General features: G+C 49.0%; 1 protein-coding gene across 1 annotated transcript in view; it reads left to right on the top strand.

Annotated features, from left to right (window-relative positions):
• The first annotated feature begins 3,483 nt into the window (after positions 1 to 3,483).
• LOC147736709 (uncharacterized) overlaps positions 3,484 to 13,108 on the top strand; it is a 29,006-nt gene continuing 19,381 nt past the window's right edge. The window contains 1 exon segment of the mRNA XM_086953433.1: positions 3,484 to 4,870. Within this exon segment, the coding sequence (XP_086809559.1) occupies positions 3,511 to 4,870 (1,360 nt within the window). The 5' untranslated portion in view covers positions 3,484 to 3,510.

Genomic DNA, 13,108 nt, shown 5'->3' with positions numbered 1-13,108 from the left:
GATGAGGACGTGGCATGCGCCTATCACAGTGGCCAGACAATCCGGTGACAAATGAGCGCGCTGACATCATTGGTGGAGGACCCAAGACCATACCAACACTCGCGTGAATTGTGAAGTGCTGTACAGCCAAGACCCACCTTGTCTAGGATCAATGTGAGTCCCCGGGGACACAGTTAAAAGTTGAGTTATGGTTCTGGCTCCAATGCGTTAAACCCATCAGGGGTAAAAAGTGCTATATGAATGCAAACCTTTCTTCCCCTCACTCCAAATAACTGACTAATATCCACTACTCCGATTACTTTCATATGCCACCATATTTATTCACTACTAGTCCTTTATGGGCTTCCGGAGTAGCGTGCTTCACACCCCATCACTGCTAACAAGCGCTATATAAACACAAACCTTTTTACCTCCTCTATCCTTCTACTATCCTTCCGAATCCAAATAACTGACTAACCTATCCACCACTTAAAAAATGTACTTGCATGTTTAACTATAGAGGGGACGTGAGTCCAGGGGTGTAGTGGGGAGGTCAGTCCAGGGGGGTAGGTGAGTCCAGGGGTGTAGACTGGAGGTGAGTCCAGGGGTGTAGAGAGGAGGTGAGTCCAGAGGTGTAGATGGGATGTGAGTCCAGGGGTGTAGTGGGGAGGTGAGTCCAGGGGTGTAGAGAGGAGGTGAGTCCAGGGGTGTAGAGAGGAGGTGAGTCCGGGGGTGTAGAGGGGAGGTGAGTCCAGGGTTGTAGAGAAGAGGTGGGTCCAGGGGTGTAGAGGGGAGGTGAGTCCAGGGGTGTAGAGGGGAGGTGAGTCCAGGGGTGTAGAGGGGAGGTGAGTCCAGGGGTGTAGAGAGGAGGTGAGTCCAGGGGTGTAGAGAGGAGGTGAGTCCGGGGGTGTAGAGGGGAGGTGAGTCCAGGGTTGTAGAGGGGAGGTGGGTCCAGGGGTGTAGAGGGGAGGTGAGTCCAGGGGTGTAGAGGGGAGGTGAGTCCAGGGGTGTAGAGGGGAGGTGAGTCCAGGGGTGTAGAGAGGAGGTGAGTCCAGGGGTGTAGAGAGGAGGTGAGCCCAGGGGTGTAGAGGGGATGTGAGTCCAGAGGTGTGGAGGGGATGTGAGTCCAGGGGTGTAGAGGGGATGTGAGTCCAGGGGTGTAGAGGGGATGTGAGTCCAGGGGTGAAGAGGGGAGGTGAGTCCAGGTGTGTAGAGGGGAGGTGAGTCCAGGGGTGTAGAGAGGAGATGAGTCCAGGGTGAGAGGGTAGGTGAGTCCAGGGGTGTAGAGGGTAGGTGAGTCCAGGGGTGTAGAGGGTAGGTGAGTCCAGGGGTGTAGAGGGTAGGTGAGTCCTGGGGTGAAGATGGGAGGTGAGTCCAGGGGTGTAGAGGGGAGGTGAGTCCAGGGGGGAGGAGAGGGGGTGAGTCCAGGGGTGTAGAGGGGAGGTGAGTCCAGGGGTATAGAGGGGAGGTGAGTCCAAGGGTGTAAAGGGGAGGTGAGTCCAGGGGTGCAGAGGGGACATCTGAACCTCTAAGTTGGTCCAGTACCTCTGCCATTACTCCCCACTTAGTTGTTAATGGTATGGTTCCTGCCCTTCTTAAAGACACCACAGCGAATCCCTTGTTCTGGAAGCCAGGAGCAGATTCCTTGGTTTAATTAAAGTTATTACCAATATCGTTCCTTACTTTTGCTCTTAGCTGGTGTAAAGGTTTGTAGCAAAGCCACTTTCTCAAGGACACTAGGGCATGATTTTGGCCATCACACAATACAGAGACAGTGCCTCTACCGATTATGGATGAGCTGAAATGAGAGCAGGAGCCAACGCTTTGTTCTCATAAGATCTCTCTGCTGTCTTTGCACAGATGAGTACTCCATCTTGGTGAACCATGTTGAGGCTTTGGGCATCGGGTGCTAGGCCCTAAAGAGGTCCATATCATTCTTTACAGGCTGAACATGTATCGCCAGATTGGGCAACTTTTCGCCCAACACATTGCATGCATTACAGAGTGACTCGTGGGTCCTCAATCTAGCCCCATTTGTTCACAAGCTATGTAATCCCGCTCGCTGAAGCTTTGCTTGAGAAAGGTGTTAGAGCATTTATGTGTTCTAACGACACCCAGATCTTGCTGTGTTTAGACAGTTAACCCTCTGCTCTCTTCACATTCCACCAAACAATGCCTGTCCTATGGCAGTGGCTGGGTTGCAATAAACTAAAGTGAAATGCTGAGAAGACAAAAGTTCTGCTTATTAATTGTCATAATGACTAATGGCTTGATGCCTACTAGCCTTCGGAGATAGGCACTCTTCCACTGTTTGCTCAAAATATGTAGAGCTTGAAAGTAAAGATCAACAGTGCTTTCTCGGTCTGGCAAGGTCTGTGAGACGTGTCATCATTGTGCATGTATCATATTAAACGTCAAAAAGAGATTGCCCCTTATTTGACACTAGAAAGAAGGCACCTTGTAGCAGCAGCATAGATTGGGTCCAGTTTGGACTAGTCGAACATCCTCTACTTACAGTTTCCTACACTCCACAAGAATGTTTATTTTGAGAGCCCAAAGCATGGCCAACGCCTCCTTCTCAGTATTCGAATGTCTACATTCAGCCTCCGGCAAAGCCCTAGATGCAAAGGCAATCATGACTTTCTTTCCGATCATGCCGTTGTTTCAGTTCCACTCCTGGGCCCTTGTCTCTGGCGTCCATAACAACACAATGGGGCAAAACTATGCAGACTGTGAGCATTCACAAGACTCTCCTTAACATCTGCAAATTCTTCTCGCATTCCCTACTCCACACATAGTCTGCACCCTTCCTCAGCAGGGCTCACATGGCACAAGTAAATTAGGTACAAACTGAGAATAGAAAGTTTCTCACCAAAAACGTGAGTGCCTCTTCTTTCTTTATGGGTCTAGGTATTTCCTGTGTCGCTTTAATTGATTCATCTTTGGGGCAGACCCCATCAGCAGAGATTACGTGACCTAGGTAGCTTCTGACAAGCACATTTTTATTTTTATCTGGGACTTTAAATCTATTATTCCTCAATGATCAATTTTATAGTGAATATCTATTATGGTAATGCTTACCAAATTTTAATAAAAAAAAAAAAAAAGAATTACAAAAACATAATAAGTCCGTTAAATTATAGGGTTAGGTTTGATGAGATCATACTGATAAATTTTGAAGCTTAACAGATCAGCTCTGGATAGGGAGTCCTCTCTGGCAGGGCAGAGCAGACCTGCATGAAATCTCAGCATATCACGTAAGGGCAGCACTGAGCGGGGTTTAGATGTGTAGCAGGGTAACTCCTGATGTCCTCGAGGACAGCCTGACCTTGAGCAGGGTAGATCCTTTCCAGCTCTTGAGACAATTTAGTTCTTTTGAGCCAGTAGCTGGACTGAATAATTTTTTTTTGAAGCTTAAACGTGTGGTGAGACTAAGGAGTATTTTGACCTAATTGTCCTGTGATAATGTGTTGTCTTTTCTATTTTCTTCCCTTCACAGACACTTGAGGACGTGAACATCAGAATTCCAGAATGGAGAAAAGGCAGGTTCGAAGACAAAAAGGAGAAGTGCAGTGTTCACCTGATCCCGTAGGAGCTGCACTCCCTTCTTCTCCTATCCATAATGTGTCATCTTCAAGATCCCAAACTGATGCTCAGAGGGACTGTGAGATGGAAGCGCTATCGGGGAACCCGCCTAACATGATCCTTTTATCCATGTTGGAGCAGTTGGAAGCCAAACTGGATAACTTGCAGAAGACCCTAGAGGACGTGCCGTCAAGAGTCGCTGGGCTAATGGAGCACATCTGCAAAGCAAAGGGTCTAGATCACCTTGTAAATGTGGGTGTGTCTTTGGAGATGGCCAGTCCGGTGGTGGTCAGAGATTGTCCTCTCAGCAGGTCCCCTCTTATCAATCTTTCAGTCAGGGCCAAGGAGGTGAACCCATGCCTTCAATCTACATCTTCACCTGGTCGTGATCCACAGCCGAATCCGTGTCTTCAACCTCTGTCTCCGGCTGGCCCTGGACCACAGCAGGACGGTACTGTCTCCAGGTGCCCTCCTCCAGATGTTCAAGTCATTCCAGGTGAGCCAAGCCTTCGTCTTCCACCAGTGTTTGATGATGGGCCGGAACCACAGCTGGACCAGTGCATTCAACTTGTTTTCCCAGTTGAACAGGAACAAGAGGAGCAAGTGAAGAAGGAACCATTGTATGCAGATAGTTGGGGCCCACAACAGAACGTCTGCCTGCAGCCACTGCTTCACGAGCGACATGAGCCACAGCAAAACCAGTGCAGACAACCAGTGCTCCCAGATGGGGAGGGACCAAGTGAACTCCTAAAGCAAGAGTTGTTGTGGTTTGATGGTGACGGTCAACGGCAAAACCTCTGCAGACAACCAGCATTTCAAGAGGACCAGAGTCTGCAGCTCAACACATGCCGGCAGCAGATGCTCTCTGATGCACATGAATCACATCAGAACTGCAAGAACGAACCCATGCACCTTTAGACACTTAGTCCAGAGCACAGCAATAAGCTAGAACCACTGAGTCCTGAGAATTACGATCAGAACTACAAGCAAGAACCACTGAGTCCTGAGGACTACGATCAGAACTACAAGCAAGAACCACTGACTCCTGAGGACTACGATCAGAACTACAAGCTAGAACCACCGAGTCCTGAGGACTACGATCAGAAATACAAGCAAGAACCACTGGGCCCTGAGAACCGAGATGAGACCTCTGACCTACAACCAACATGTGCTGATGTGCAGGGCCCATCTGGAGCCTCATCATTCCTGCCACAGAATACTGCTGATACTGGTGGAGCTATCGCTAGAGACCCACTGGAGAGAGGAAATACAGACGCAGATGGATTGCTGCTCAAAGCCATCCCAGGTATTTGGTTCGTACTGAATTAACATGCAGAATGGCGAGTAACTTGTACAGTTCTGAGGGAATGTAGCATAAAATATCTCCAAAGTGGATCTTTTCAGATTTTTTGTAAGTTCTGCAGGGGGCCAAATCTGAGTTGTGTGGACTGGTATCTTTGGGGGCGGGGCCTTGAGTACACCAGAAGCGGTCATGTACCTGGTATCACCTTTATTTTTGCAAAGGATTTTCTCCTTCCCGTTCAGTGATAGGCTAAGAAATGGGACTCTGCACATGAAAAATGACCTGAATTCTGGTCCGTGCATGAGACGCCCCATTCCGGTTCAGGACCTCTGAGGAATTATGTGGCAGAATCTGTGATTTCACTCCAAGTTCCGCGATACTCACCATCCCCTAAGTGTGAGATGAAAGTGAGGTGTTATTCACCGAGAGTAACAGTGCCCTTTTTTGTTGCTAGTGCACACTAAAGCACTGTAGAGATGGGGCTGGGTCTATGTGATGTGTGAGGGCACAGATTGTAGAAGGAATTCTGGGTCAGTCAGGGTCTGCCGCTTAGGAGGAGAGGAAGGCAGTGTGTAGAAGACAATTGATCTGTACGTCAGGTCTGTAGTGGTGGGATGGGTGGGGTAAGGCCCGCGGCACCGAGCCTCCGGTAAGAAGTGGTCTTTTTTTCTGAAGTGTGTAGGTACATGTACATAGAACTGGGGGGCCTGCAGGTTAAAGAGGGCCGGCTCTATTATAACATACTACATCATGTAGAACAACGTACAAGGTCAAGGGAGTTTCAAGATTCAGTGTGGTCTGTAGGGTTAGGTGCACAGTACAAGGTGGTCTGAATATCAAGCCGGGCTAGTTGTATTACAGTATACAGGATTGGGTGATATATTTTCTTATGTTTATTTTATCTAATATGGGCCCCATTATAAGGCCTCAGCTGTGTCTCCATAATGTCTCCTATTACATTACCCTCACTTTTTCCTCCCTCTAAGTCAGCAATATCAGCGATAAAAGAAACTCTGCTGGAGGGTGGGTGAAGTAAATGGTGATTGCTCTGAGATATGTGGAATTACTGTGGAAATTTGGCATCTGATTCCCTCAGTAATTCCAGAGTACTATGATTGCATATGATTATTGGCTCTGTTATCATGTCTGGGCGAACAATAGCTTTACAATATCATATGTATCTTTTGAAGCCCAATTCATCTTTCTTCCTTCGTTATATTGCTATTGTGTCTCAGCCCCTCTTTAGAGATTTCAGTGCACATTACTAGGACCAAATCATGCAAATGTCCGCCACTCAGCACAAAATGGTGCAATGCAGTGCGTTGCGATAAGCTAAAATGCATAGCCCATGAAGCATCTTCCACTTTGATACCGGACATGAAAAAACCCTGATTGACCAATCTGTTCATCCTCTCTGCTTGGCCATTACTCTGTGGGTGATGACGACTAGCACATTTATCTTGAATCAAGTTCCATCCAAATACAGCTTTATTTCCCTCAAGATAAATTGTTCACCATTATCTGATACCAATTCACCAAGAAAACCCTCACTTCCATGTACAAATCATACTTTCAACCAATTTGACATGTACTCCACAAGCACAATGGCAAATTTCTGATGCACAGGAAACATCTGAAACAGACCTAAAAAATCATTACATTGATTGCCCCACATGAAAACCCTCTTCTGTCATAAGCAGAACTCTGTATATCATCCTTTTATCATTTTGCAAACAACTGGTAACTCTCTCTAATGAGTTTTTCCACATCCCTGTCCATGGCAGGCTACCAGTATTGCATTGTCAGTCGTTTGTTGCTAGATATCACACCTAAATGTCCTTCAGAATGAACTTGGCCATCGGTCTGCCGTTCACACAACAAATAGTTTTCATTTGGCCATTCTTTCCTCATGAAATGAATCACTTTCAATAAAATAGAATCTTCATCCAATGTCTTTCTCTACTTTTGCCCCCCCCCCCCCCACACACACACAGACAGTCTTTACCCGGCCAACAAATACTTGCTGCAGTATATTCCACACCCTCACAGTCATTCTTTTTGTTCTTATGTTCCACATCTTCCAGCCCTCAGGGCAAGCAATCAGTATTTGTGTTCCTCTCTCCTGCACTGATTATCAGTTCATATTCTGAACTTGTTCCCACACAAGGATGACTTAAACTTTTCAGTTGCCCACGTGCAGTCCTACATCCCAAGCTCACTGGTCGAGTGTTTACGTTCATGTGGTCGCAGTGTGTGTGATGCCATTGCACGTTCCTCATTTCCTTTGCCTTGAGTCACTACAGCACGATTTCCAATGCTACCAGTATCATTAGTGATAGAGCACTCATTGCCTGGTAGATATGGACTCAGAAGTGCTGCATTGAGCAGTTTTCCCCTATTCTCTGCAAATGCACCTTCCTGTCCCCAACCCCAGACAAATCAAACCTTCTTATTGAAAAGGTTGTGAAGTGGTTCCGCAATCACCGCAACATTTTCAGTACATTTTGAATAAAATTCATACATTCCTGTAAGAGGGACCCCGAGAGTAGAGCCCTGAACCTCCGTTACCCGTCATGGAAAACGGAGATACCACGGAAAACCAGGGGGCGGCAAGGGTTAACCTGTTGCTCCAGACCTCGCCTTGCAGGAAGAAGGAGGTGGCTTTACGTAGAAGGACCAATCAGGAAGGCCGACAAGAAAAGAAAAGGCGGAGACAGAAGACGCGGAGAGACCCAATGAGGAGGTGGCTTTACGGAGAAGGGCCAATCAGGAAGGCTGACAAGAAAAGAAAAGTCGGAGATGGAAAACTCGGAGAGACCCAATGAGGAGGTGGCTTTACGGAGAAGGAGGTGGCTTTACAGAGAAGGACCAATCGGGATGGCCAACAAGAAAAGAAAAGGCAGAGACTGAAGACGCGGAGGGACCCAATGAGGAGGAGGCCGGAGTGTGCATCGAGTTGCAGCAGCAGGATGCCAGATGAGAGAAGAGGGAAGATACGTTGAGAAAACGGGATGATGGCGGCAATGATAACCCGGACGAAGGAGAGGAGTGGAGCAAGGATTGGTGGATCCCCACCTCCCCCAGGAGGTGCGAAAACGCCGCCGCAGCTCAGGAGAGCTGCAGCTAGGACGGTGAGTGAACCGGGCGAAGTGAGGGCATCAAGCTAGCAGGGGAGAGCATATTGAGTTACAGGGAGGACGTCAAGGGGTGATTGTACTGCACCAAAGTAAGCCATATATTGTCTTTTCTTTCATGAGGATATTTCTTTGGTGTCTGCCTTTATTTTTCTTTCACCGTTTACCGATGTCGTTTGCTATTACTCGTCTCTGGTGATTCTCTTCCTATAACTACTGAGTGACTCTGCTTGAATTACGTACACGGTGGCCATTAAGCCCTGGACCATATTAAATAGACGTGAACCCCCTCTTCATGCACAACGTGGTGTGTTGACGGGCACTTTCCCATCTCCTGACTTAGTAATTTTCCGACAACCTGAGTCTTGTTGTCCTTTTTTTGTTCTTTTACTTTCAAGCCATTCGGGGGACGGACAGTCAAAGGGGATAGCAGGAATCACCAGGATACAGGAACACACACCAGAAGAGACTCTCCGACCACCCGCCAGGACAGCAGCTCAAGAAGAACACATGATTCTCTACAAACTACAAATAAACCAGAGCAATTGATATACACCTAAAGCCTCCTAGCTTCTATTTCCACCCATCCCTCCCATAATTTCCTTAAACTCAAGTTGTTGGTCACAGTGTTTTGGTACAGGTATTTTAGTATTACATATGTTTATTGAGGGTGCAACAGATGGGGATACATAGTGGCGTTTCCAAAATGACAAAACTGTTTAGGCGCAGACCCACCACGCAGAGTTGGGGAGTACCCAAAACCTGACCAACTAATGAGACTGTAAACTAATACACAGCAAGCCGCCTACATCCGGCCGCGTCATATACCTAGGGTGGTAGGTGCGTTCCACTGATGCATAACATCCCCCTCTTCCACTGAGAGGCCAGAGTTCTAGATGACCTGCGTCACCGTCGGTGAAAGTCCGGCACCACGTCTGCAAACTCTGGTAGCTGTCATTGTTGCATACTCGCCACCCGAGGCCCCTCGCCCTAAAGAGTTCAGAACTAACTCAAAACCAAACAGGCAAGAAGAGGTAGGACGGGCCTGTCGTAATCAATCACATTGTCTCTCAAACCCCGAACCCTCGTCCCCCTTCCCCAACTCACCCCTCGCCCCCCAAAACACCGTCCTCACCCCCCACCCCCCATGGTCCATGGTTCATTTGTGTTCCGGCCGGGGGCCTACAAAGTCTGTGATGGCAGATCACTGAGGGTTTGGCACGATGTCGGTATCCGTCAATCTCAAAAGCTGGAGGTACTTGGGACAGGTTACCTCCGTGAACTCAGACGCCAATAGGGACAAGAATGGCTTCCACAGGTCCGCATAGCACGCTCCCTCCCCCGCTCTCGAAAGGGACAATTTCTCCATCCCCAGAACCATCCACAAAAGGTGTAGCCATCCCAGGTGTGTGGGGACATGCTTGGATCGCCAATGCCCCAAAATATTCTGCACAGCTGATCCCAGTGCAATCGCTATCAGTCTACCTCTTTGTGATTTCAGTGGATAGGTCAGTGCGTTAGTTAACCCCAGGAGCACGTATGCAGGGAAGCGTGGGATGTCTGTTTCAAAGTGTGTGTCTACCTCCTTAAAAATCTGTTTCCAGTATTCCTGTAGGAGTGGGCAGTCCCAGAGTATGTGTGTCAGTGTGCCAATCTGGCCACAACCGCGCCAGCACAAGGGATCTTGCTTGCTGTCCATTTCATACAGTCTCTCGGGGTGTAATACCAGCAGGATGCAATTTTCGTGAGTGTGTCCGTGAGACCCATGTGGTAGGCTGAGTGTTGCGCCCTGTAATAGACTCCCTCCCACTCTTTGTGTGTCAGAGTTCTCCCCAGCTCCCTCTCCCTGCGCGCTCTGCCCGCGTTATACGTGTAGTGGTGTTTCTGCATCAGCATTTTATAGAGGTCTGTGATTTGTTGTTTGTCAGTGTCGCGGGAGATCAGCCAACGTTCAAATTTGGTCAAGTGTCTATCCACCATCGGCTTCACTATGGTGCCTAGTGCCCAATGTCTCACCTGCAGGTAGCGGAGCCTTTTCGTCTCCGGCAGACCAAATTCTTGACGAAATTGCTGGAAGGGAGTCACCCCTTCCGAGTCGTAGACAGGATGGAGAGCCCGGCAGCCGGCAGGCTTCCAGCACGCGAACGCCTTCTCATCCAGCCCTGGGTGGAACCCCGGATTCCCTATGATGGGCGGGAGGGGTGGGTGGTAAAATCCTGACTAATCCCCACTCGATCCCAAATTTCTAGGGGAACCCGTGTAATGAAGGATGCATAGAGATTTGGCGGCCTACTTTCTCATTGCATGAAGGGAATTTCCTGCAAAGTCCGTCCCGCTACAGTCTGATCTTGAAACAACCAGTGTTTCCCTGACTCCCACCTGACCCATTCTACTAGAAAGCGGAGTTGGGATGCTTGAAAATATGCCGCAAGATCTGGTATCCCAATTCCGCCCTGTTCTGGCGCCAGCATGGCAATCTGGCGTTTCAGACGGGGTTTCCTCCCGTTCCAGATGAATTGAGACAGGTCGGACTGTGTTTGTTTTATCCAGCCTCGAGGTGGTGCAAGAGGGATCGTTCGTAAAAGGTACAGAATTTGGGGAAGGATTGTCATCTTTACTGCAGCCACCCTACCAGGCCAGGACAGCGGATAATATTTCCATCGGCCTAGTTCAATTCTGATCTTCTGTCGCAGCTTGGAGTAGTTGACCTCTACTGAATCCTGAAGGGAGGGTGCCAAATGAATCCCCAAGTAAGGGACCGTGTCCGATGTCCACGGTATGGGGAACAGTGCCTGTAGGTGAGTGCGAGTAGAGGGGTTCAGAGAGAGGTCAAGGGCCACCGATTTTGTCATATTGACCTTCAAGCCAGAGACACTGCCGAGCCTTTCTAGGACCGCTATGCACGCCGGCAGGGAGCTCCGGGGTTTAGCAAGGGAAATCAGCACATCATCAGCATATAGGCTGACGGTGTGGACGCTGCCTCCAAACTTGATACCCTGTACCTCTGAATCGGAGCGCAGGAGGTGTGCAAGGGGCTCCATATACAGGGCGAACAAAAGAGGGGATAACGGACACCCCTGCCTGGTGCCACGTTCGATGTCGAATCGGGGGGACGTGCACCCATTGACACGGACCGCCGCTGTCCGTAATTTGTAGCAGTTGAACACTCTATTACGGAATTTAGGCCCTATCCCTGCTTTGAGTAGTACCTTTTCTAAGTAGGGCCAGTGGACCCTGTCAAATGCCTTTTCGGCGTCAATGGTCAGCATCATGTACTCTCCCTCCGTTCGTGCGGCTTTTTCTAGGAGGTGAAAGGCCCGTTTGTATTATCCGTGGTCTGGCGTTCCGGAATAAATCCGGATTGGTCCGGGTCAATCGACCCCCCCCATGTATGGTCCCAGTCTGGAGGCGAGGATCCCTGTATACAGCTTGAGGTCCACGTTTAAGAGGGAGATAGGTCTATATACTCCGCACTCAACCGGGTCCTTACCTGGCTTAGGTATCACTGCGATAGATGCTTCCAACAGATCCCTACGGATCGCTCCCTCCTCAGCGAAGGAGGTGAAGAGTCGAGCAAGTAGGGGGGCTATGTGGCAACAGAACGTTTTGTAAAAACTCGCCGGGAAACCATCTGGGCCCGGGGCCTTGTCTAATTTGAGCCGGGAGATGGCCGAGATCACCTCCTCCGGCCGAATGTCTTTTTCCAGGCAGTCTATTTGTTCTTGCGTACGCTTCGGCCGGGGGACACCCGCCAGGAACTCAGACTCCGCTTCTGGGCAGACGGGGTCAGCTTTGTACAAGTCCGCGTAGAACGCGCTAAAGGCCTCTGCTATGTCTTGGTTCTGGTCTACCATGATACCATCCCTCCTTCTTATCTCCCTGACTTCTCTTCGCTGCGTGACTTCGCGGAGTTTGTGCGCCAGTAAGCGCCCACACCTGTCTCCGCCTGTATAATAAGCGTGGCGCAGCCGTAACGCAGCGTACTCCGCTCTGGCTAGGTCGAGCGCTGCGAGCTGTTGTCTGACTGCTTTTAACTGCCGCCAGATTCTCGGAGCCCCTGTTCTCCGGTGCATCTGTTCTAACTCTCTAGTTTGCCGTGTAAGTTCCTCCCTCTTAGCTTGGCGTTCTGCGTTTTCGACCGTGGAAAGTGAAATGAATTCACCCCTAAGAACTGCCTTCAGTGCGGACCATTGTGTGGAGAGAGTGGTGCCAGTATTGTAGTTATGAGTTAGATAATCAGTGATCGTGCTACCGATCTTGGTGACCACCGCCTTCCGTTGTAGGAGTGAGTCTCGGAGGCGCCAAACTCTATGTGGACGTTGGGTGTGGTATAGGTATTTTAGTGACTGTCAACAGGCCAGGCCATAGTGATATCTCTTTAGCTGAAACCACATGCTCAAATTATTCATCCAATCATACATTTCTCTCTTTTTTTTTTTTTTTTTTTAATCTCAAACCTCTTTTCAGGAAGGCTCTCAAGATATTCTAAGTGTACCCATATGCTTATCTAAATCTTTGCCGAAAATCAAAGCATTGTTTTGGAAATCCAAAATTTCAGAGAGACCATTCACCTCCTCTGCCATCCTTCTTTGCAACATGGCTGCTGCAGGGGCCAGACCAAATGGCATTGTGTAATACTGATTTATTCCATCAGTAACTACAAATGTCATCATCTGTCTTCATATCTAATTTTGAGAAGATGTTTGCTCTAGCAAGTGTTGTCATTTCATCTATTATCTATCAATCAATCAATCATTTTTAAAGCGCACTTCATACCTGCGAGGGTCTCAAGGTGCTGGAGCCCGCTACTAATCGAACAGCCAGATCTTGAGTATCCTCCTGAAGGTCAGCAGGTCTTGGGTCTAACGTAGGCTCAGTGGGAGGGTGTTCCATGTCTTGGCGGCGAGGTGGGAGAAGGATCTCCCACTGGTGGTTGTTCTTCAGATGCGCGGGATGGTGGTGAGTGAAAGGTCGTTGGAGGTAAGCTGGCGGTGGGGGATGTAGAAGGAGAGCAGTCTGTTGAGGTAGGCTGGGCCAGTCTTGTGGAGTGCCTTGTGTGCGTGGGTGAGGAGCTTGAAGGATATCCTCTTGTTGACGGGGAGCCAGT

Source organism: Lissotriton vulgaris, chromosome 1_2, assembly GCF_964263255.1.
Source record: "Lissotriton vulgaris chromosome 1_2, aLisVul1.2, whole genome shotgun sequence".
Classification (NCBI taxonomy): Eukaryota; Metazoa; Chordata; class Amphibia; order Caudata; family Salamandridae; genus Lissotriton; species Lissotriton vulgaris.
The sequence above is the reverse complement of the archived record's forward strand: the minus strand, read 5'-3'. Positions and strand labels throughout refer to the sequence as shown.